This window comes from Gadus morhua, chromosome 4, assembly GCF_902167405.1.
Source record: "Gadus morhua chromosome 4, gadMor3.0, whole genome shotgun sequence".
In the NCBI taxonomy this organism is placed as follows: Eukaryota; Metazoa; Chordata; class Actinopteri; order Gadiformes; family Gadidae; genus Gadus; species Gadus morhua.
This window is the reverse complement of record NC_044051.1, coordinates 42,195,269-42,212,472: the sequence shown is the minus strand read 5'-3', so window position 1 is coordinate 42,212,472 and position 17,204 is coordinate 42,195,269. Positions and strand designations below refer to the sequence as shown.

At 44.7% G+C, this 17,204-nt stretch overlaps 1 protein-coding gene and 1 long non-coding RNA gene across 3 annotated transcripts; both read right to left on the bottom strand.

The window, feature by feature from the left end:
* Nucleotides 1–2,319: 2,319 nt before the first annotated feature.
* LOC115543008 (uncharacterized) lies at nt 2,320–10,154 on the bottom strand. Of its 2 annotated transcripts, none has more exons than XR_003976641.1 (4): nt 10,101–10,154; nt 8,525–8,698; nt 5,527–5,700; nt 2,320–2,389 (listed from the first exon to the last, which is right to left on the bottom strand). It is a non-coding gene; the product is annotated as an uncharacterized LOC115543008 (long non-coding RNA). The 2 variants fall into 2 exon arrangements; XR_003976642.1 differs by lacking the exon at nt 2,320–2,389 and adding an exon at nt 2,443–2,737.
* A 1,502-nt stretch (nt 10,155–11,656) lies between these two features.
* On the bottom strand, nt 11,657–14,502 carry LOC115542981 (NLR family CARD domain-containing protein 3-like). Its single transcript, XM_030355504.1, has 2 exons — nt 14,377–14,502; nt 11,657–13,567 (listed from the first exon to the last, which is right to left on the bottom strand). Exons 1-2 carry the CDS (start codon nt 14,417–14,419, stop codon nt 11,733–11,735), a joined length of 1,878 nt encoding a protein of 625 aa, XP_030211364.1. The 5' UTR covers nt 14,420–14,502; the 3' UTR covers nt 11,657–11,732.
* Nucleotides 14,503–17,204: the final 2,702 nt, after the last annotated feature.

The window sequence follows — 17,204 nt, the reverse complement described above, 5'->3', positions numbered from 1 at the left end:
TCATCACTAGTACTGTTCTCCTGCTCTTCTTCTTTTTATTCTCTTTCAGACTCTTTTTGTGATCGCTCTCTCTTCTTCTTCAGCCCCCCCATCACCCCCCCTCCCCCTCAGCCTCCCCATCAGCCCCATCACCCCCCCTCCCCCTCAGCCCCGTCACCCCCCCTCCCCCTCCGCCCCGTCACCCCCCTTACCCTCACCCTCAGCACCCTCAGCACCCCCTCAGCCCCCCCCCCTCCCCCTCAGCCCCGTCGACCCCACTCCCCTCCCCCTCCCCCTCACCATCCCCCGACCCCACTCCCAACCCCACTCCCGACCCCACTCCCCTCCCCCGCAATTTTTCCACCATTGGTTTACCCGCGTATGAGGCGCCATCATCAGAATAAACCCCGAGATCCCCGACCCACCCCCACATTCAAACCCACAGGTTGCAGGGAACCCAGTCTGGCGATCCAAATCGCCTCCGCTCTGCGGCGCTGGGCGACAGACCAGTTGGGGTTGGCCTCGAGAACAGTACTCGTGAGGGCAGGCCAGCCATGCAGTATGAAGTGGTTAACCAAAGGGAGGTGAGTAGCTTTATTGCGTCTCACATTATATCTGTGTTGTGTAAATCTGGTCAGGAGAGTGTTCCCGGTCTCGCCCACGTACTGGTACGACAACTTATCAGATACACGCAGTTGCGGGTGGCCGGCCCAGAATGTTTTTGTGTAGCAAAGACGTCGCCGTTGTTTGGGTTGCGAGCCCAGGGACGGAAAAGGTAGAAATCTGTTAACCTAGTAGACCTAGGTTGGGTCAGCGGGCTTAACTTAGCTCTGTGTTACATGCGCTAAAGCAACATTTTACCCGCGTTAGCGGCGTATGAGCTGCGTATATATACGCGCGTACATATACGCGCGTACGCGAGGAGTTCAAAAAATTTAACTTTCAACGCTCATACGCGTGATGCCTAGCCGCGATAGCCAATCAGCGTGGAGCTTGACCCGACGTCACTGGCAGAGAATAGTGACGCTTGCACATAAGCATACGGCCGACCTCTTTCTTTATTCTGGGTGGAAATAGTAACATAGTTACGCCATTAAATGCGTTTATGGAAACATTTTTAGCGAGAAATGTGCATTTTACTTTCATAATGTTCGCTCGGTGAATGTGAAGGATGTTTGGTTTGATAGTTATGACGAAGAGGGAACGCTCCTTTCACTTGCATGGACAGAGTCTCTGGTTGCTAAGCAACCTCAACGTCTTGGCGGACTATTTCTCTGCTGATCAACACTACGAATGCTTGAAACACACCAGACACACCATGTGAAGTCATTTAACCCGATTATTGTTATTTATATCCGAGATTATTTAATCTAACCCGATCCAAGCTCTATCATGCACCCAAACACGGCGGCGTTTGGGTTTCCTTCCTCGGACTCCTAAATCCAGCGCAGCCACAGGCGCGTAGCTGCGTACGTAGGACAATTTTTGACACAAAATGGTCAAGCAACATTTAAGCTGCGTTACGCGCGTAAATCTTACGCGGGTACGCGTTTGGTGTGTTCGTACCTTTAGCCCCGGCCGCCCCCCTCCCCCTCAGCCCCCCCCTCAGCCCCTTCATCCCCCCTCCCCCTCCCCCATACCCCTCCCCCTCAGCACCCCCCTCCCCCTCACCCCTCCCTCTCAGCCCCTTCATCCCCCCTCCCCCTCCCCTTCATCCCCCTCATCGCCCCCCTCAGCCCCGTCACCCCCCCCTCCCCCTCAGCCCCGTCACCCCCCCTCCCCCTCAGCCCCCCCTCAGCTCGGTCGCCCCCCCTCAATGTAACAATGTAATACCTGCTGGGTTTTATGCAAGCAGGTTTAACTGTGATGGTGGACAGTATTAATATACGTAAGATACATGATGTCAGCCATCATCTTCATTCCCAGTAGGAAGTGATCTCACTTCCTGCTGTGTGGATGGACTTTCCATCTCAATAGTGAGTGTGTGATGTGATGAATCAAACAGAAACTTACACTTCTTTAGAGCTGGTTTCAGCCTCCACACTCCACCGTGCTCCACACTGGGGGGGAATCAAAGTGAGAGCAGCATGTTGAAACATTCACCTTCATCATCTGCTGTCTCATCACGTTCTACACAACATGAGTGACAGCTGCCTGTTCAAACCACTTCATCTAGCAGCGGCTTGAATACTTGTAGGAGACTTTGTCCCTGAGCGCTGAGCTGTCCTCTCCATACCTGAGAGTGTCCAGTCTCCAGCGTGGATCCTCCAGTCCAGCAGAGAGCAGCGCAGCTCCAGAGTCTCCTGCATGATTGTTACTCAGGTCCAGCTCTCTCAGATGGGAGGGGTTAAAGCTCAGAGCTGAGGCCAGAGAAGCACAGCCTTCCTGTGTGACCAGGCAGCCAGACAAGCTACACACACACACACACACACACACACACACACACACACACACACACACACACACACACACACACACACACACACACACACACACACACACACACACAGAATTATTACTGGAGGTAAATCTGGTCTGATTTGGAACTTGTGGTGGAACTGTTTGACCATTGAGTGAAACTGACCTGAGAGTTTCCAGTGTACAGTGTGGACTCCCCAGTCCAGCAGAGAGCAGCTTCACTCCTGAATCCTGCAGATCATTGGTACTCAGGTCCAGCTCCCTCAGACTAGAGGAGTCTGAGCTGAGAACTGAGGCCAGAGCTTCGCAGCATTTCTCTGACAGCTGACAGCCTTTCAAACTTCACACACAATGAACAGAACACGTTAGAAACTGTTATTAATGTTGAATTTGAAATGTGTTATTAGACTTTTTTTAGTTCAACTAAATGTCAATACTGTAAATATGAAAAACTACGAATTCAGGTAAGTAAAGATTCAGCAAACTCCAAAAAAAGTTTTTCAACTCTACTCTAAAGTCTGCCTTACTGTTCGACTACATGATAATGAATAGAATACGAATATAATAACACAAACAACTTATACCATCATTAACAAACTGAATCTAAGGTACACCTTTTACTGTCATGGCAACACAAATAGAGTGAGATTGAGGTCTTGTGTTTGATAAGAGGAGTGGTAATGGCGCTGCGATGCACGCATGCTAAGGTTTAGTTCAGTGCTGGGTTAAATAGTATTGCAGCGCCAGCTTGATCGCTCTATTGGGAAACAAGACCCACTTAAGTTCCCCTGAAGACACTCTGCTTTAATCAGAAAACTAAAACACTGGTTTGTACTTTGTGCAAAGTTTCATTTAAATGTCACCGCAGCACTATTCAAGAGCATGTAAAGAAATGCACTATTCAGGATGACCCAGAGAAGAAGATTAATCCTAATTGGAGCATATTATCCAATCTGCAGCCGGTTATTATTAGTAGGTATTTGATTGAGGAGGAGGAGGAGGAGGAGGAGGAGGAGGTGGAGGAGGAGGAGGATGAAGAGTTGGTTGGTGAGGAAAGAGATGTCACGGCGCTGCTGGTAAAAACAGAAACAGACCCCCTATCAGTGCTTACGTTAATTTGTAAAGTGGGAGGTCCCGGAGCGCAGAGGGGGGGTGGATCCAGTGACTCAAAACGGGGGTTGGTAACGGCATACACTGCCTACGTAGCTTCTCTGACTAAAAAAATCTAAACAACGCTGTGTGTACATCAGGGCAATGTTTATTTTAATTACAGAACATTTAACACTAAACTGCATGGGTGGGAAATGTGAAAAAAAAGAATACAAGGCAGCAATTATCCATCAGAGTATTAAATTACTAGGATCAAAGGATTGCTGCGTGCGCGCCGCGGTGCACCGGTTAAGACATGCACACTGCCGTGCACCGACAGTAATGTGCACGCCGCGGTGTACGGACCCGGACCGCAAGGTGCGCGCCTCAGCTTGTATTTTGGGTTAAACTTCGTTTCTTTGATGTTGTGGTTTGGAAAATAATCCCATTACTTTACCGTTAATATCAATCTAAATTAATGCACTGCCAAATATGGACCTTGTTAAAATTCAGACGTGAGATTTTACTGGGGCACAGCAGATCAATACTGGTCCTCTGATGTGGAAATTGTGGTGGAACTGTTTGACCATTGAGTGAAACTAACCTGAGAGTTTCCAGTGTACAGTGTGGACTCCCCAGTCCAGCAGAGAGCAGCTTCACTCCTGAATCCTGCAGATCATTGGTACTCAGGTCCAGCTTTTTCAGACTAGAGGACTTGGAGCTGAGAACTGAGGCCAGAGCTTCACAGCATCTCTCTGACAGATCACAGCTATTGAGGCTGCACACACAATAAATAGAATACGTTAGGAACTGTGATTCATTTTGCATTTGAAATGTGTTATGAGAAATGTTTTATTAGTTTACCTAAATGTCAATACAGTAGATCTTTAAAATATGACTAATTTAGAATTCAGATAACTAGAGATTCAGAAAACTCCAGAAAATGTCCATAAAAATACTCAGTTCTAAGAAGAACTGAGTATTGCCAAACTGCCAAGGTTTAGTTCAGTGCTGGGTTAAATAGCGGCTGTATAGCAGCACCAGCTTGATCGCTCTATTGGGAAACACGACCCACTTAAGTTCCCCTGAAGACACTCTGCTTTAATCAGAAAACTAAAACACTGGTTTGTACTTTGTGCAAAGTTTCATTTAAATGTCACCGCAGCACTATTCAAGAGCATGTAAAGAAATGCACTATTCAGGATGACCCAGAGAAGAAGATTAATCCTAATTGGAGTATATTATCCAATCTGCAGCCGGTTATTATTAGTGGGTATTTGATTGAGGAGGAGGAGGAGGAGGAGGAGGAGGAGGAGGAGGAGGAGGAGGAGGAGGAGGAGCAGGAGGAGGAGGAGGATGGAGAGTTGGTTGGTGAGGAAAGAGATGTCACGGCGCTGCTGGTAAAAACAGAAACAGACCCCCTATCAGAGATAACGTTAATTTGTAAAGTGGGAGGTCCCGGAGCGCAGAGGGGGGGTGGATCCAGTGACTCAAAACGGGGGTTGGTAACGGTATACACTGCCTACGTAGCTTCTCTGACTAAAAAAACCTAAACAACGCTGTGTGTACATCAGGGCAATGTTTATTTTAATTACAGAACATTTAACACTAAACTGCATGGGTGGGAAATGCGAAAAAAAAAAGAATACAAGGCAGCAATTATCTATGAGACTATTAAATTAACCAGGATCACTGGATTGCTGCGTGCGAGCCGCGGTGCACCGTCTACGACATGCACACTGCCGTGCACGGACAGTAATGTCCACGCCGCGGTGTACGGACCCGGACCGCAAGGTGCGCGCCTCAGCTTGTATTTTGGGTTAAACTGCGTTTCTTTGACGTTGTGGATTAGAAAATAATCCATTATTTGACCTTTATTATCAAACTAAATTAATCCACTGTCAAATATGGACCTTGTTAAAACTCGAACGGGAGATTTTACTGGGGCACAGCAGGTCAATACTGGGGCACAGCAGATCAATACTGGTCCTCTGATGGGGAAATTGTTGTGGAACTGTTTGACCATTGAGTGAAACTAACCTGAGAGTTTCCAGTGTACAGTGTGGACTCCCCAGTCCAGCAGAGAGCAGCTTCACTCCTGAATCCTGCAGATGATTGGTACCCAGGTCCAGCTCTTTCAGACTAGAGGAGTTGGAGCTGAGAACTGAGGCCAGAGCTTCACAGCATCTCTCTGACAGATGACAGCCATTGAGGCTGCACACACAATAAATAGAATACGTTAGGAACTGTGATTCATTTTGCATTTGAAATTTGTTATTAGAAATGTTTTATTAGTTTACCTAAATGTCAATACAGTAGATCTTCAAAATATGACTAATTTAGAATTCAGATAACTAAAAATTCAGCAAGCTCCAGCAAATGTCCATAAAAATACTCAGTTCTAAGAAAAAAAAAATATTTAACTTTACTCTAAAGTCCACCTTACTGTCTGACTACATGATTATGAATAGAATAGGAATCTATAAAACAAACACCTTATACCATCATTAACACACTGAATCCAAGGTAAACCTTTTACTGTCATGGCAACACAAATAGAGTGAGATTGAGGTCCTGCGTTTGATAAGATGAGTGGTAATGGCGCTGCGATGCACGCAGACTGCCAAGGTTTAGTTCAGTGCTGGGTTAAATAGCGGCTGTATTGCAGCGCCAGCTTGATCGCTCTATTGGGAAACACGACCCACTTAAGTTCCCCTGAAGACACTCTGCTTTAATCAGAAAACTAAAACGCTGGTTTGTACTTTGTGCAAAGTTTCATTTAAATTTCACCGCAGCACTATTCAAGAGCATGTAAAGAAATGCACTATTCAGGATGACCCAGAGAAGAAGATTAATCCTAATTGGAGCATATTATCCAATCTGCAGCCGGTTATTATTAGTAGGTATTTGATTGAGGAGGAGGAGGAGGAGGAGGAGGAGGATGAAGAGTTGGTTGGTGAGGAAAGAGATGTCACGGCGCTGCTGGTAAAAACAGAAACAGACCCCCTATCAGTGCTTACGTTAATTTGTAAAGTGGGAGGTCCCGGAGCGCAGAGGGGGGGTGGATCCAGTGACTCAAAACGGGGGTTGGTAACGGCATACACTGCCTACGTAGCTTCTCTGACTAAAAAAATCTAAACAACGCTGTGTGTACATCAGGGCAATGTTTATTTTAATTACAGAACATTTAACACTAAACTGCATGGGTGGGAAATGTGAAAAAAAAGAATACAAGGCAGCAATTATCCATCAGAGTATTAAATTACTAGGATCAAAGGATTGCTGCGTGCGCGCCGCGGTGCACCGGTTAAGACATGCACACTGCCGTGCACCGACAGTAATGTGCACGCCGCGGTGTACGGACCCGGACCGCAAGGTGCGCGCCTCAGCTTGTATTTTGGGTTAAACTTCGTTTCTTTGATGTTGTGGTTTGGAAAATAATCCCATTACTTTACCGTTAATATCAATCTAAATTAATGCACTGCCAAATATGGACCTTGTTAAAATTCAGACGTGAGATTTTACTGGGGCACAGCAGATCAATACTGGTCCTCTGATGTGGAAATTGTGGTGGAACTGTTTGACCATTGAGTGAAACTGACCTGAGAGTTTCCAGTGTACAGTGTGGACTCCCCAGTCCAGCAGAGAGCAGCTTCACTCCTGAATCCTGCAGATCATTGGTACTCAGGTCCAGCTTTTTCAGACTAGAGGACTTGGAGCTGAGAACTGAGGCCAGAGCTTCACAGCATCTCTCTGACAGATCACAGCTATTGAGGCTGCACACACAATAAATAGAATACGTTAGGAACTGTGATTCATTTTGCATTTGAAATGTGTTATGAGAAATGTTTTATTAGTTTACCTAAATGTCAATACAGTAGATCTTTAAAATATGACTAATTTAGAATTCAGATAACTAGAGATTCAGAAAACTCCAGAAAATGTCCATAAAAATACTCAGTTCTAAGAAGAACTGAGTATTGCCAAACTGCCAAGGTTTAGTTCAGTGCTGGGTTAAATAGCGGCTGTATAGCAGCACCAGCTTGATCGCTCTATTGGGAAACACGACCCACTTAAGTTCCCCTGAAGACACTCTGCTTTAATCAGAAAACTAAAACACTGGTTTGTACTTTGTGCAAAGTTTCATTTAAATGTCACCGCAGCACTATTCAAGAGCATGTAAAGAAATGCACTATTCAGGATGACCCAGAGAAGAAGATTAATCCTAATTGGAGTATATTATCCAATCTGCAGCCGGTTATTATTAGTGGGTATTTGATTGAGGAGGAGGAGGAGGAGGAGGAGGAGGAGGAGGAGGAGGAGGAGGAGGAGGAGGAGCAGGAGGAGGAGGAGGATGGAGAGTTGGTTGGTGAGGAAAGAGATGTCACGGCGCTGCTGGTAAAAACAGAAACAGACCCCCTATCAGAGATAACGTTAATTTGTAAAGTGGGAGGTCCCGGAGCGCAGAGGGGGGGTGGATCCAGTGACTCAAAACGGGGGTTGGTAACGGTATACACTGCCTACGTAGCTTCTCTGACTAAAAAAACCTAAACAACGCTGTGTGTACATCAGGGCAATGTTTATTTTAATTACAGAACATTTAACACTAAACTGCATGGGTGGGAAATGCGAAAAAAAAAAGAATACAAGGCAGCAATTATCTATGAGACTATTAAATTAACCAGGATCACTGGATTGCTGCGTGCGAGCCGCGGTGCACCGTCTACGACATGCACACTGCCGTGCACGGACAGTAATGTCCACGCCGCGGTGTACGGACCCGGACCGCAAGGTGCGCGCCTCAGCTTGTATTTTGGGTTAAACTGCGTTTCTTTGACGTTGTGGATTAGAAAATAATCCATTATTTGACCTTTATTATCAAACTAAATTAATCCACTGTCAAATATGGACCTTGTTAAAACTCGAACGGGAGATTTTACTGGGGCACAGCAGGTCAATACTGGGGCACAGCAGATCAATACTGGTCCTCTGATGGGGAAATTGTTGTGGAACTGTTTGACCATTGAGTGAAACTAACCTGAGAGTTTCCAGTGTACAGTGTGGACTCCCCAGTCCAGCAGAGAGCAGCTTCACTCCTGAATCCTGCAGATGATTGGTACCCAGGTCCAGCTCTTTCAGACTAGAGGAGTTGGAGCTGAGAACTGAGGCCAGAGCTTCACAGCATCTCTCTGACAGATGACAGCCATTGAGGCTGCACACACAATAAATAGAATACGTTAGGAACTGTGATTCATTTTGCATTTGAAATTTGTTATTAGAAATGTTTTATTAGTTTACCTAAATGTCAATACAGTAGATCTTCAAAATATGACTAATTTAGAATTCAGATAACTAAAAATTCAGCAAGCTCCAGCAAATGTCCATAAAAATACTCAGTTCTAAGAAAAAAAAAATATTTAACTTTACTCTAAAGTCCACCTTACTGTCTGACTACATGATTATGAATAGAATAGGAATCTATAAAACAAACACCTTATACCATCATTAACACACTGAATCCAAGGTAAACCTTTTACTGTCATGGCAACACAAATAGAGTGAGATTGAGGTCCTGCGTTTGATAAGATGAGTGGTAATGGCGCTGCGATGCACGCAGACTGCCAAGGTTTAGTTCAGTGCTGGGTTAAATAGCGGCTGTATTGCAGCGCCAGCTTGATCGCTCTATTGGGAAACACGACCCACTTAAGTTCCCCTGAAGACACTCTGCTTTAATCAGAAAACTAAAACGCTGGTTTGTACTTTGTGCAAAGTTTCATTTAAATTTCACCGCAGCACTATTCAAGAGCATGTAAAGAAATGCACTATTCAGGATGACCCAGAGAAGAAGATTAATCCTAATTAGAGTATATTATCCAATCAGCAGCCGGTTATTATTAGTAGGTATTTGATTGAGGAGGAGGAGGAGGAGGAGGAGGAGGAGGAGGAGGAGGATAAAGAGTTGGTTAGTGAGGAAAGAGATGTCAAGGCGCTGGTGGTACAAACAGAAACAGACCCCCTATCAGTGCTTACGTTAATTTGTAAAGTGGGAGGTCCCGGAGCGCAGAGGGGGGGTGGATCCAGTGACTCAAAACGGGGGATGGTAACGGTATACACTGCCTACGTAGCTTCTCTGACTAAAAAAACCTAAACAACGCTGTGTGTACATCAGGGCAATGTTTATTTTAATTACAGAACATTTAACACTAAACTGCATGGGTGGGAAATGCGAAAAAAAAAGAATACAAGGCAGCAATTATCTATGAGACTATTAAATTAACCAGGATCACTGGATTGCTGCGTGCGCGCCGCGGTGCACCGTCTACGACATGCACACTGCCGTGCACGGACAGTAATGTGCACGCCGCGGTGTACGAACCCGGACCGCAAGGTGCGCGCCTCAGCTTGTATTTTGGGTTAAACTGCGTTTCTTTGATGTTGTGGATTAGAAAATAATCCATTATTTGACCTTTATTATTAAAACTAAATTAATCCACTGTCAAATATGGATCTTGTTAAAACTCGAACGGGAGATTTTACTGGGGCACAGCAGATCAATACTGGTCCTCTGATTTGGAAATTGTGGTGGAACTGTTTGACCATTGAGTGAAACTGACCTGAGAGTTTCCAGTGTACAGTGTGGACTCCCCAGTCCAGCAGAGAGCAGCTTCACTCCTGAATCCTCCAGATCATTGGTACTCAGGTTTAGCTCTCTCAGACTAGAGCTGGAGCTGAGAACTGAGGCCAGAGCTTCACAGCATCTCTCTGACAGATGACAGCCATTCAGGCTGCAAACACAATAAACAGAACACGTTAAAGTAACTTAGATCTTTTATTTTTAACATAATGAAGGACTTGTGTTGATAATCTTTAATTAGAGATGATTTATTAATTTAACTAATATATACATTAGATATTTATGTTTATTCAATATTGGTGTTTTTTGTAGAGTTTGAGACTCGTATAGTAGATTAAAATTTTGACTTTTTATGGTAGTATAATGTATATTTTGTATTGTTATACATGCTATAGTTCATCTACAGAGATGTTTTGTTTATTAGGGTTACAACCAGCGGCGGTTACAAGGGGAGGGGGCTAGCGGGGGCTTGAGCTCCCCCTGAAACAGGCCAAGCCCCCCCTCCCAAAACCCCAAGTCATTTTGTTATGACTAATATTTAATTTAATTTTAAAATGTTTTTAATAATAATGTGGCGAGAAGCACGGGAACTACCAGACAGGAGCCCATGTTATAAGAGTCTGACACTCTCGAGTCCCATTATCCACACCACCCTGAGAGAGACTTTATATAAACACACACACACACCTGAAACACACATCCTAGCGCCCACAACCACGACTGCCTCGGTGCCGCCGACCCTCCCAGGATCAAATGCGGCACGTGGTGAAGCCGGCCATGATCGCCACAATAATATAATAATAATATATATATTTATATATATCATTAATGAAGACATCGAACTGACTTATATGTAACAAAACTGAACGACGAAATCATATTTTTCATTTGTGTAAGTGTTGCTGACCGTTGCTGCTTGTTGTGTGATTTGAATGTTTGATTCGTATCATATTGTAGTGTGTAGTAATATTCTTTGCGTCAAAATATATCAGCCTCTGCTATAAACAATCTAGCCCCCCGTAGCTCCTGTAATCATAATTATATGGTGCCGCTACTGGTTACAACTAATAAGTAAATGCTTAAATATCATTTAGCTGGGCGATCTCTACAAAGGATTAAGTACTCTCCACCTTTGTCTCTTCCCTCTCTCTCCTTTTTCCCGCTCACTCGTGACCTCTCACCCTTCCCCCAGATGACCCGGACGTCTCTGTGTCAACGCATCCTAACGGTTAAACCCAAACAGTGTCCATATAGCCAAACGTAGTGAACAAGGTTAAAATGTATTGTTCACTACGTTAAAAGGTTTAAAATAATGGGTTACCTGTTATTAATAATAAACGTATATTTATGAATCTATCAGTATTGATACTTATTTATATATATAGCTACATATTTAAATACAGCTGTATTTAACTATTATTAAACAATATTCATTTTTATTTCTTAATTCATAATAAATAGTTTTTGAGTTTGACTTTTCAACCTTGTTACACGGTATAAAATAAATGGTATAAGATAACCTCAAAAGATGTTTTCTATGTCATCATAACTTTTATATTCTACTATAAGGTATAATGTGTTGGGAGTATTGTGATACATGTTTATAGTGAACCTACAGAGACGTTTTAGAGGCTTTGACCACTGGCAGCAGCCTCAGAAGACCCTTCTCTGAAGCAGAGTATTTCTTCAGGTCAAACACGTCCAGCTCCTCTTCTGATGTCAGTAGGATGAAGGCCAGAGCTGACAGTTGAGCAGGAGAGAGATAGTCTCTGGAGAGACTTCCTGATGTCAGGTACTGTTCGATCTCCTTCACTAGAGAACGGTCGTTGAGCTCATTCAGACAGTGGAACAGGTTGATGCTTCTCTCTGGAGAGAGATCTCCATCTATCTTCTCCTTGATGTAAGACACTGTTTTTGTATTGGTCACTGAGCTAGTTCCTGTCAGTCGCAGCAGACCAGTTTTAATCTGAGTGGTCAGTGATCTTTTTTTCTGTCCCAGCAGACCTCGTAGGACAATCTGATTGGTCTCCAGAGAGAGGCCCAGGAGGAAGCGGAGGAACAAGTCCAGTTGTCCGTTCTCACTCTGTAAGGCCTTGTCCACAGCATTCTGGTAGAGGAGGAAGAGTTTATCTTCCCCAGAGGTGGGTGGTTCTTCTGAGAGCAGATTGACACCATCGTTGATGAAGGTCAGAAAGACATGAAGGGCAGCCAGAAACTCCTGGAGGCTCAGATGGACAAAGCAGAACACCTTGTCCTGGTACAGCCCACACTCCTCTTTAAAGATCTTGGTGAACACTCCTGAGTACACTGAGGCTGCTTTGATATCGATGTGACACTCTGCCAGGTCTGCCTCGTAGAAGATCAGGTGGCCTTTCTCCAGCTGGTTAAAAGCCAGTTTTCCCAAAGAAACAATAATCTTCCTGCTCTCTGGACCCCAGTATGGATCCGTTTCAGCTCTCCCATGATACTTCCTGTCCCCCTGTATCGACTGAACCCAAAGGAAGTAGCTGTACATCTGAGTCACGGTCTTGGGCATCTCTTCTATCTGGGATTTTTTTAAGATGTCCTCCAGAACTGTAGCAGTGATCCAACAGAAGACTGGGATGTGACACATGATGTGGAGGCTTCGTGATTTCCTGACGTGGGAGATGATTGTGTTGGCCAGCGTCTGCTCTCTGAATCTCTTCCTGAAGTACTCCTCCTTCTGTGGGTCGGTGAACCCCCTCACCTCTGTCACCCTGTCAACACACTCAGCAGGGATCCGATTGGCTGCCGCAGGGCGTGTGGTTATCCAGATGCGAGCGGAGGGAAGCAGGTCGCCCCTGATGAGGTTTGTCAGCAGCACGTCCACAGAGGACGGCTCTTTGACATCAGTCCAGGTCTGGTTGTTCTGGAAGTCCAGAGGAAGTCGACACTCATCCAGACCATCCAAGATGAAGAGAACTTTGAACCGTTCATATCTGCAGAGTCCTGCTTCTTTGATCACAATAAAGAAGTGATGAAGAAGTTCCACCAAGCTAAACTCTCTCTCTTTCAGTAAATTCAGCTCTCTGAAAGTTAAGAGAAATGTGAAGTGTATGTCGTGGTTGGCTTTGCCTTCAGCCCAGTCTAGAGTGAACTTTTGTGTTACGATGGTTTTACCAATGCCAGCCACTCCAGTGGTCATTATTGTTCTGATTGGTTGATCTCGTCCAGGTAAGGGTTTAAAGATGTCTTCACATTTGATCGGTGTTTCTTCCTTGGTTGGTGTCCTTGAAGCTGTTTCAATCAGTCTGACCTCATGTTCTTTGTTGACCTCTCCACTGCCTCTCTCTGTGATGAAGAGCTCTGTGTAGAAGTCATTCAGACCCGTTTGAGTTCCTGCTTTAGGGATTCCCTCAGACACACACTTTAACTTTTTCTTCAAATGAGACTTGATTTTATCTTGGCACTGAACAGCAGCAGATCCTACATGGGAATGAACAGAAGACATCAGATAGTGGATGGTGAAATCACTTGAAGCATGTTAATATTTCCTGTAAAATGATCAACTTCATAATATTTACTGACTTCATTAATTGTGGTTCCAGAAGCTGGACGTGACAAGGAATGGATACATATTTTTTTCTTTTTTGTTTGTTATTTACACATCAAAATCATTGGTCTAATGATAATAACAATGATAGTGAATCAGTTGAAATTAACTTCATATGCTGATATAACAAGATAGTCCTGCATCTCTTCCACTTATTCCACTTATAGTTATTCTGCTGTTGATTGGCTTAACATTCTTTAACCTGATGGACGCACCATAACCTTTCATATCTTCATATTTAACTTCATACCCCACAATAACACTGCATATCTGGATCAAACCATTAACCTGATCGAACCACAATAACACTATATATATCTGGATCAAACCATTTAACCTGAAACCCCCAGAACAACCCTACATAACGATCAAACCATTTAACCTGATCGACCGACAATAACTGTTCATATCTGGATCAAACCATTTAACCTGATTGACCGACAATAACCGTTCAGATCTGGATCAAACCATTGAACGCCCAAGAAGAAAGATATCTCCACATTGATGAATTATAAATGAAAAAGTCCCTTAACACTAAATTAGATTATGTTATTTAGTCTGAACAGAACAAATAAGAGTCTCATACTACTCTAAATATACATTTTCATTCTGTTTTCAAGATAAGAGTCTTCCGCGCTTCAAAATAATAGTCTCCTCTGTCTTCAAAATAAGAGTCTCTTACCGCCCCACAGTGTGTCGGCCAGTTCCTCCTGGTTCATCTCCATCAGGCAGAGCTTTGTGATGTCCACCACTCCCTGTATGGCGCGCCTCCTCTGCTCCTCGTTCTTACCATCCTCCTCCTCCTCCCCCCTCTGACTCTCTGAGCATTGTGGGTAATCTGAGAAGAGATCCCTCCAGAGCTTCTTCATCTCCTTATCTAGGAAAGCGTGTGCGTTCTCCTCAGCCCTCTGGAACAGAACAAACATCAAGGAGGACTTTACTCTGAACTCACTGAGGACATCAGAAGCATCTGTCCTGGATTCACGTCAGCTGGTCTAAAGAGGGAAGCCTGGAGACTATGAGCTCCACAAGAGATGCTTTCTAATGATCATGTAGAGCTGAAGTCAGATGTCATGGTGGACATTTACACACCTTGATCAGCTCTGTTTGATGCTGCTGTACAGGCCTGGTAACCTTTGAATTCTTCTGGTGTGGTCTGTGAGGAACACAAATACACACACACACACAAACTATTTATTGTTCTTTCCTGACCTGTACACACAGTAGCGTACCGTGGGGTTTAAGTCAGGGCCTTCAGTGATGAACTCCACCAACGGCCAACCCCCAAACACTCACACATGCACACAAATTTCATATTAGGTGCCAATACAGCCAACACAACCACAATATGCCCTACTGCATAACACCCACAACAAGACAGTTGATCGTCAGCAACAACAACAGCGCACACGCACACCACTTTGCATTACCGCAGAGCTAGAGTTATGCAGCATCACCATCAGATCTTTCCTTATGTCCCTCTCACACATGACACAAAAACAAAAAAGCCGCAGTAGTTCACTATCAACTCTCTCACTACCGCCAACGATTCAAAATTCACTGATGACATCACCGGGGGCCAGCTCTGGCATATTGCTGGGCCCTGGGGCCGTTCTATTACTACACATCAACCATTGATTGGCTGAATACACACGTCAGTCAAATGTATTATCCAATGGGAGGAGGCCGCTTCAGCGAAAGGGGAGCAATACTTTTAGTGCTGCCCCCACCGGTCCATGTAACCGAGCTGTGAGGCGTTATTCAGCTGAGCTCAGCCTTACAAAAAAAACGGTTTTCCTTATGGAATTAATCATTATGTTGTAAGTTCTGAAATACATATGGAATTAATATGCACTCAGACACAAATTAATGTAACTTTTGAAAAAAAAAAAAGTATATATATACATTGTTTAGATTTTGACATGGCCAGCAGAGAAGTCCCTGCTGGCCATGACGGCCCACCACTGTGTAAACATCAGTATCAGCAGAGTCTGATTACAACCATGAATTGGGGGAAAGGAACTTTGGCTTTGACTCCCTGAAGTCATGAACCACGACATGGAGGAGAAAGGGATTGTTGACCGCGGTCGTCTCCCGCCGGAGCCTCGCTGCCGATGGACCATCGCCTCGGCTTCAGGATGCGGTGATTAGCGCTGACCGCTGCCGAGGCGGCGGGAAGCAGGGCTCAAGCGGGATACATTCGCGGCCAACAATCCCTTTCTCCTCCATGTCGTGGTTCATGTAGCCTACTTCAGGGAGTCAAAGCCAAAGTTCCTTTCCCCCAATTCATTCTCAACCATGGCTGAGATAACCCCCACTACGAGTCTCGTTGTAGAAATACCAGAGACGAGAGTCCGACGTGTTATGCGCCATCACACCAACAGCAGAACGGCTATCCAAATAACAAGGAAGTGTAGGCTACAACACTTGCGTTACAGTCCTTGAGCTCTGCTCTATATCTAAATAATATCATATAATACATAGATATCTATATCAAATAATACATATTATCACGGCCAAAAGCTGTGTGCGCGTCCAGACGATATAATGAATCACAAAGGACTTCGTCGGGTTCTCCGACGTCTCTGGTTCTACCACTTCCACATCAATCTGAAGTAGACGCGGTCGTTTGAGATTCATAATAACCTATCGTCTGGAGGCTCACACAGCTTTTGGCCGTGATAATATATATTATATATTATATGATATAGATATCTATGTATAATATGGGTTTCTAAGAGCCATTGCGATACATCCACCGTAAACAGAGCGCATGGTACCGTGGCTACAAGCTGCTCAGGGCCAGGTGATAATATATATTATATATTATATGATATAGATATCTATGCATAATATGGGTTTCTACGAGCCATTGCGATACATCCACCGTAAACAGAGCGCATGGTACTGTCAGTGGCTACAAGCTGCTCAGGGCCACACCCCCACCCCCCTCCTTGACCTGCCTTGACACGCCCACCGTATACAGAGCGCATGGTAGTGGCTACAAGCTGCTCAGGGCCACACCCCCACCCCCCTCCTTGACCTGCCTTGACACGCCCACCGAAACAGCGCGTTTGGGGGAAGCTCAATGTGCGACTGTTTCGGAGTGACTGTAACTCTGCACCACGGCTGAATTTCTGGGACGTCTTTGAATACTGTGTTTGTGGCCCACTAATACCTATATTAAAGCATCATAAAATAGAATGGCATGGGATCTTTAAACATTAAACCTGTAAAGTCTGCTACAAGTTGTCTTGACTGTGACTCCTCCCTGCCAGAGCGACTTAATGACTTTTTCTGCCGTTTTGAGAACAATGGTGCCCAGACTAGTTCTCTCCCACTTTCTCTGTTGGATGGGCACTCTACCTTTTCCATCCCAGAGCATGATGTCCGTAGACTGCTACGGCATCAGAAAATCAACAAAGCAGCAGGGCCTGATGGTGTGACACCAGCTACTCTAAAGAGCTGTGCAGACCAGCTTGCCTCCATACTCACTTACATTTTCAACTG

Excerpts from the sequence above, each read along its gene's own strand:
- LOC115542981 (XM_030355504.1), bottom strand. The coding sequence starts at position 14,419 with ATGGAGATGAACCAGGAGGAACTGGCCGACACACTGTGGGGCG. Across the intron at positions 13,568-14,376 it reads GGCCGACACACTGTGGGGCG|GATCTGCTGCTGTTCAGTGC; the intron begins GTAAGAGACTCT and ends ATTCCCATGTAG.